This window comes from Cucumis melo, chromosome 4 (assembly GCF_025177605.1).
Source record: "Cucumis melo cultivar AY chromosome 4, USDA_Cmelo_AY_1.0, whole genome shotgun sequence".
NCBI classification, from domain to species: domain Eukaryota; kingdom Viridiplantae; phylum Streptophyta; class Magnoliopsida; order Cucurbitales; family Cucurbitaceae; genus Cucumis; species Cucumis melo.
In genome coordinates this window covers 16,621,129-16,628,456 of record NC_066860.1, presented here as the reverse complement: position 1 = coordinate 16,628,456, position 7,328 = coordinate 16,621,129, and the positions used below count along the sequence as shown (strand labels likewise).

General features: G+C 31.6%; 1 protein-coding gene across 1 annotated transcript; it reads left to right on the top strand.

The window, feature by feature from the left end:
* The first annotated feature begins 5,486 nt into the window (after positions 1-5,486).
* Positions 5,487-6,874, top strand: LOC103490008 (dof zinc finger protein DOF1.7-like). Its single transcript, XM_008449371.3, has one exon. The coding sequence runs from the start codon at positions 5,862-5,864 to the stop codon at positions 6,468-6,470; it is 609 nt and encodes a 202-aa protein (XP_008447593.2). The 5' UTR covers positions 5,487-5,861; the 3' UTR covers positions 6,471-6,874.
* Positions 6,875-7,328: the final 454 nt, after the last annotated feature.

The following is a 7,328-nucleotide window of genomic DNA, read 5'->3' as shown; positions in this document are numbered from 1 at the left end:
CTACTTTTAATTTCATTCGAGATTCAATTTATTTTATGTTTTCTTTCTTCCATTAATAATGTTTATTATTCGTTAGTGTATTATTATTATTTTAATTTATTGCTTTTTATGTTTACATGTCTAATTTAGTTTTTAATTTCAAATTTTTTTAATATTTACATTTATGTTTTATTTGATTTTCAAATTTTATATTTGATTTTAAATTTTCTTTTCTATTTTGTTATATTTATTTTTGTTTTTTTATTTACATGTTTCATTTAATTTTAAATTTTAAACGATTCAATATTTAAATTAATGTAAGAAAATTGTAAAAAATAGAATATTTAACAATATATTTACATTTCATAGAAAAATCAAATGTAAAAAAATTTGTATTTTAATAATTCTATTTTACGGAATGTAAATAGTTTATCAATTTTTCTATTTTTAAAAAACCCCTTAAATTTATATATTATTTTGATCTTCTAAATTTGAATATTTAATATGTTTATTTAAATATTTTTGAAATTTTAAATTTTACATTTTTCTATATCCGTGTTTATATGCTATTTTAAAATTTAAAATTTAAAATTTATTGTTTTTAGTTCCTTCCGAATTAGTTAGATTTTTACATTATATACTTTTTTTTTTACTAAGCCATTCATTTAGGTAATTTTTAATATTTTATAACCATGACGTTTACATAATAATATAAGCAACTTGAATTTGAATCAACGTCATTTTAGACAAAATTGAATGAGAAATATTTCAAAACAAATTTTAATAATATAGGATCAATAAAATCGGTTGCATTAGAGTTATTAATTTTGAAACTGAATTTATGTATATTTGATAATGTTAATGTAAATTTGATACTGTTAATGTTTTAAAATGTATATTTGGTAATATATTCTTTTTTATTTTTTACATAATTAAATTATATTTAAATAAAATAAATCTTAGGAAAAATAATACAATAACAAGAAACAATAACTGATTATCAAACAAATTTCTGTTTTTGTTTTTTTTTCTTCCAGAAACGAGAATAGTTATCAAACATAATCTCATTTCTTGTCCTAAAAGTAGAAGAAGCAAGGAATGAAAAATGGGAAACATGAAACAGTAAATGGAAACGTTATTAAACGAGCCCTTGCAATTTTAGGAGAAGGGTATACTTTACTTTGATTATTTTCTAATATAAATTGAAGTGAAAATTTTATAAATTTAAATGAAAAATCTAAAGTGATTCAATTATATATCTATAATAAGTTTTAAAATTATCTCACGTTACAAAAGCCAAAAAAATCTCACTTTTTATAAGATAGACAGTGAAGTTGACCTTATATTATCTAATAGTATCAATTAATGGCGGAACTAGATTTTTTTTTGACAAAGGGCTTTACAATTTGAAAAAAATGTAAAAACTGGAACTTAAGCATGGATATAAAAAGGGCTAGATGACAGTTTTGCTACTAGGTGATAACTTGTAGAAACATAAGTTATTATAGCCTTTTATATAAAATAATGAAATCTAATCGTATAAGAATAGAAGAAAACAAGGGAAAAAGTAGGCGATTTGATTAACCTATGAATAACATTGTGTAAAATAACCTCATCCTTATTTTATTGTGTATTAGTGCTTTTATCGCAGGATTTTAGGCAAAAGAAGTGAACCTCAGCGATATAGCGTTTGCCCGAGGAGACGCATCCAGTCAACATGGTGACAAGCAAGGAAGCTAGGTGATCTAAGGCACTAGTAGACAAATTTGGTTGGCGCAAAAGTCAGAAGAAGAAAAAAAAGACAAAAGTACATTTGCACAGCGCTGATGTAGCTTTTCAAAAGCATTAATGATACGTGGGATGTCCCGTCAACATCAGTCCTCGCTCTATAAATAGAGCCCCTCACTTTAGAACAAGGTGTGCACATTTTGGCCGGAAAGTAAACTCAAACATTGTCCATCTTCTCCCTTCCCTTGAGTTTTAGGTGAGAGCTTAGAACAAAGAGAGAGAGAGTGAGTTCATCACCTCCATCTTCCACCTCACAAAAATCAGAGCAAAAAAGTATAAGAAATCAAATTCTGCGGCATAACATCTTCTTTTGTATTACTTTTTTTTTTATTGTTTTGTAAGATGTACACCATGGCCGAGAGGCTTAAAGTTATTTTTTCTTCTTTCATTCTCCCATCTTACTTTTACTTTTCATGATCAAGCTATTTGGTTAACTTGCGAATAATGAAATGTGTTTTAATAACTAGAGAATCATAGTATATGCGTTATGAGTTTTGTTAAGTTAAACACGTATGTCAAAACATAGTATATTCAAGAGAAGAACAATGATGTTAATGGTAGACAAGTGAGAACACGCATTTAGCTAAGCAAGTGACAAGAAGATTGTAGCGATACAATCTTGTCGCTGAGTTCATCCTTCGCATATGTTGCCGATAGGCTAATATGTGTGGCAAAAACACCGAGTGGTTGCTTGTCTTAATTAAAAATAAACTAGTAATAATGCATCCAAGATGACTAGATATAAATCATAGCTTAACTTTGTGTATTTGGATCTCAAGAAGCTGATGGAAAAACCACTAGAGGCATGCTGTAGCGAAAGATATAGATCATGTTTTACTCTATATGCATCTAAACGATTTAGAAGCAAACATGCACATGCTATGCGATGGTCCTAAGCGAGAAGTCAAAAGGGTAAACGAAGAACTTACCTTTTATAGTTTTGGGCTTCTTCTTTGAATTATTTTCCTTCCCTGCCTGAAAATCACGAACAAGAACAACCACCAAGCTGACCTACTATGCTCAAGACAAGAACGGAGTTGTGGGACTCAGTTTTGTGAAGTGAAATATAGAAAAAGATGGGGAGCGTATCGTTTAGGTGTTCTTTTCCAGAGAAAACATCATCTTTTTCTCATTTGGTAATGAGAAGTTCTATATGAAATTTACATGCAAATTACATGCAATTTATTTCATATATGTTCAACACCTAATCGTTTCATTAAGTCTTTAATGAAATTAGTGGCTTTTAATTCACAATAGGCTACCACATCGCCTACTAACATTTAGTAATAGAATAATTAGTCGAAGGACATTTTGGTTAATTGACCAATTAAATCAAAGTCAACCTTTGACTTTTCTTAGTCAAAAGTCAACTTTTTGACTTTTTACTAATTTTTTCGTCTTGACTAATTCTAACCTCCCGATTATGAATCCGTATTCATTTTTTAAAAAATTCAAATCATATTTGAATATAAACTCGGTCAAAGTTTTGTTCCTCAAAGTTAAAAGTCAACAAGTTGACTTTCACAACTTTGACCGTTTCAAAACTTTTCAAGCTTGTAAATATGAATCTATATTCATATTTATTTAAATCATATTTAAACAAAAAACTTAAAGTTTATTTCTACCGACTTATATCTTATATATTTGTCGGTTTTTCTCTTTTATCTTAATTCAAACAATTCGAGTTATTTCAACATTCTTGTTCTTAGTTGAATCCATATGAGCTAGTAGGGGAACCTAATGGACCTATAGATCATGGGCTCCAACGATCCGAGATTAACTTGCTAAACTCTTTTAGACCAAGCTTAATCAACATTTGTTAACTAAAAAGTCATTCCACTCAAGACTCTAAGTTGCACTCCCCTCACTATAGATATATTTGTGTCCACCTGATATAACCATAAAGGGTAAATCGATCCTTCACAAGTTGTTCATAATCTTGGCTGGGTCAAAATATCGTTTTACCCCCAAGATTACATGTTGCTCCTTAAGACCCACTGATCCACTATTGAACAATTGGTTTAAGGTCCAACCTATAAACCAGAATCCTTCTTGGGCCAATGAGAAGGTGGGACCCCTTGTTCAAGACTTGGATTCAGTCTTTAAGGAAACAACCTATCTACTATCTCAGAAGTTGGTATAAGTGAATTTCATCTTGCACCCTATGTCCCTAGCTATCCACTCAGTCTTACCCTTGAAATGGGAGACTTATTGGGCCAGCGATGTTGAGCTGCCCTCACCTATGCAGATCTAAGGATACTACCGAATGAACGGAAGTTCATAGTTAGTTCAGGATTAAGATCGAGTAACCTAGGTCATCATAATTGAAATAATCAACTTATAGTTTACGGTATTATAACTAAAAGTGACTACTTCGTGGTTCCAGTCTTATGTAAACCATTTACATAGGACGCCCCCACTCTCATGTCTCTACATGAATGATTCAGGATTACATCGTTTGTACTAACTACGGAGCGGGCCGCATTCATAATGTTTTTCCAGAATAAGGCGCCCAACCTTATTCATACACTATAGACTATTTGGGCTATTAACTTGAACTTAATCCATGTTTATGTCTCTACATAAAGTTCAAGTGTATTTGACAAATTCATTAAAATAGCCTCGGAATCTTAATTTATTGGTTTTAAGATTATAGCATTCAATAATAAATTTTATTGAATCAAATAACAAAGTATAATTTTTAGGACACAAATTCCAACAGAGGCAAGCAAGTATGGCAAAGGCGCCAAGAGGTCGCCCGCCCTAATTCGAAGTCAATATATGATTTTGTATCACCTTGAACTATTAAAGCACAAATCAATGCGAACAGATAATTAAACTTTTCCTTCATTGAGGACACTTGAGCCACCTTCAAACGCATACTAAATCTGTTGATGGTATCAATTTAAACAACTTTTGCAAGCATATTAATTTACATGTTTCATTTGGAAAAATCTTAAGGAAACTAATAATTATATAAATTAAACCCATAAACTTTGGTAAAGTAATGAATTTAAATTCTTAGTCAAAATTATATCTATAATCTTTCAGGTGAAGAAGTCTATATATTAGTGGTGAGCATGATAGACCGAAAAACAGAGCGGACTGAACAAACCGAGTCGATCGATTGGAAAACGAAAAGGGTCGATTTTGGAAAGTTTCAAATCGAGAATTTTGAAAAAGTATTTTTAAGTGTTAGGCCGACCCGAAAAAAATCGATCTATCGACCTTTACTCATCGATGTTGAGATCGGTTTGACACTTTACTAGACCGACTATAGTTGGTTCGGGATCTGTTTTGTCAAATAAGTCAATCTAATCGACCAATAACCACTCCTACTAATCTTCAAATGTAGTCCTTCCTGAGTATTAAATGTTAAAACTGTTTGGTTAAAAAAATTTAGGGTTTAAATGGACTGAGTGAAATTTAATTCCCTAAAATCATAGATAACATTTTTTATACATAAAAGGAAAGAAACACTTGTTGGATTACTTTTAAATAAACAATTATGGCAGTCAGTTGGAGTGTCAAGAAGACAACAAAGTAAGCTTATAGAGAGAAAGAGATTCCAATTTAATAAAAATAGAAAATAAATAAAAAGATCTTCAAATTCTTCATTTCTTTATATATGTCGACTAGTCGTCTCTTTCACGCGGATATCTCAACAAATTTCCTCCTCCCCGGAATATCTCCCGTCGCCGTCGTCTTCCCCGGTAAATCTCCCTTTTTTCCACATCCAAAATCACAGACACGAAGAACTCCACAAAGAAAGAAAAGTGGCAGTTGAGATTTTTGTGCTTTTCTTCTGTAAAATTGCATGCTTTTCCCTTGATTTGCTTTTTAGAAGCCATGAAAGCTACAGCTTGAAGCTTTTCCTTTAACTTTTGTCGTTTGTTTTCTTTTTCTTTTTACTCTATTTGGTCTCTGTTTTTTCTTACATAAAAAACCCTTTTTTGTCTTCAAAATCTCCAAACCCTTTTTCAGTTCCCCATCTCAGATCACCGAAACTTCTTATCGAAAATCCAACCCAATTTTCTCAGAAAAACATAAAACAGAGAGAAATTTTTTGAATTTGTGCTCTGTTTTTTCAAACAATGCAAGACTCATCAACGTTTCAGCCAATTAAACCACAATTTCCGGAACAAGAACAACTTAAATGTCCTCGTTGTGATTCTACAAACACCAAATTTTGCTATTACAATAACTATAATCTTTCTCAGCCTCGTCATTTCTGTAAGAATTGCCGACGCTATTGGACTAAAGGCGGCGCTCTTCGCAACATCCCCGTTGGCGGTGGCACCCGGAAGAACTCCAAGCGTGCAGTGGCCGCCACCGTCAAACGCCCGCCGTCTTCCTCATCTTCGACCCATCCGAACCCGATCGCGGTGCCGGATCATAACCCGATCCGGGGTTACGGCGGTGGGCTGGATATTCCTGGGAGCTTCAGTTCGTTGCTGGCTTCAAATGGGCAATTCGGGAATCTTTTGGAAGGTGTTGATCCGAATCAATCGGAGGTGAAAATGGTGGAATTGGGGGAATTTTCTGGGTCTGGGAGGAAATCTGCAGTGGAGGAACAGAGCGCCACCGTGCCGGAGAATTATTTGGGTGTTTTACAAAATGGTGATTCTAATTGTTGGAGTGGCGGGGGGAGTAATGGGTGGCCTGATCTTGCGATATTCACACCAGGGTCAAGTTATCAATAAGCAGAGAAGAGAATCCGCCATTGTTGATGGAATTTAAGCTTTTCAATGTGATGATGATGGAAAATTAGAAAGATGAGATTAGAGAAGGAAGAAGAATAAGATGGTGGCACAGACACATTACAAGACCAACCTCAACCATTAGACAATTCCATAGGTAAAAAAAAAAAAAAAAGAAAGAAATTTTCTTGTTCTTGTGTGTTCTTGTTTTTTTTTTATTTATTTATTTATTATTATTATAATTATTTTAATTTGATGTGTTTGGAACTTGTATGAATGAGAAAATAGATAAAAGAAAAAGAGAGAGACCCATAAACTAGAATTTGTTAATATTTTTAATTGCCACCATTATCAGATAGAACCAAAGCTTTGGCAGTGTGGAAATGTTGGGATTTTAGATTTGATAATATTATTTTAAATCCGTAACTTCTTTTCTTTCTAAACTCAAAATGTGTACTTTTTTCTATATTCAAATTTTATAGAACCAACATTTAAAAAAAGAAAACAAAAGACAAAGTATGTTTTATGTTTTCATTATTCTAAAGTTTCTTCTTTAAGTCTTATCCTTGTATGTGTGTGTGTGTTCTTTTTTCTTTTTCTTTTTTTTTTTTCTTTGTTTTTGGTAGGTGGTCTATTTTAGAAATTCTAGCTATTTCAAGAATAGTTTAAAAAGTACCCTTATATATTAATATTATAGTTTACCTAATGTAGTAAAAGAAAAACATAGATAAGTATATATAGTGAATGTTTGTAAATCATATACATTATTTTCAATTTTTTTTGTTGTGTTAAGTTATAGTAAATAGTGTGGTTATTGTGATAAAAGATTAGGAAGAGTGAGAATGTAGTGAATATTAGAGA

Coding starts and splice junctions, on each gene's coding strand:
- LOC103490008 (XM_008449371.3), top strand. CDS start 5,862: ATGCAAGACTCATCAACGTTTCAGCCAATTAAACCACAATTTCCGGAA.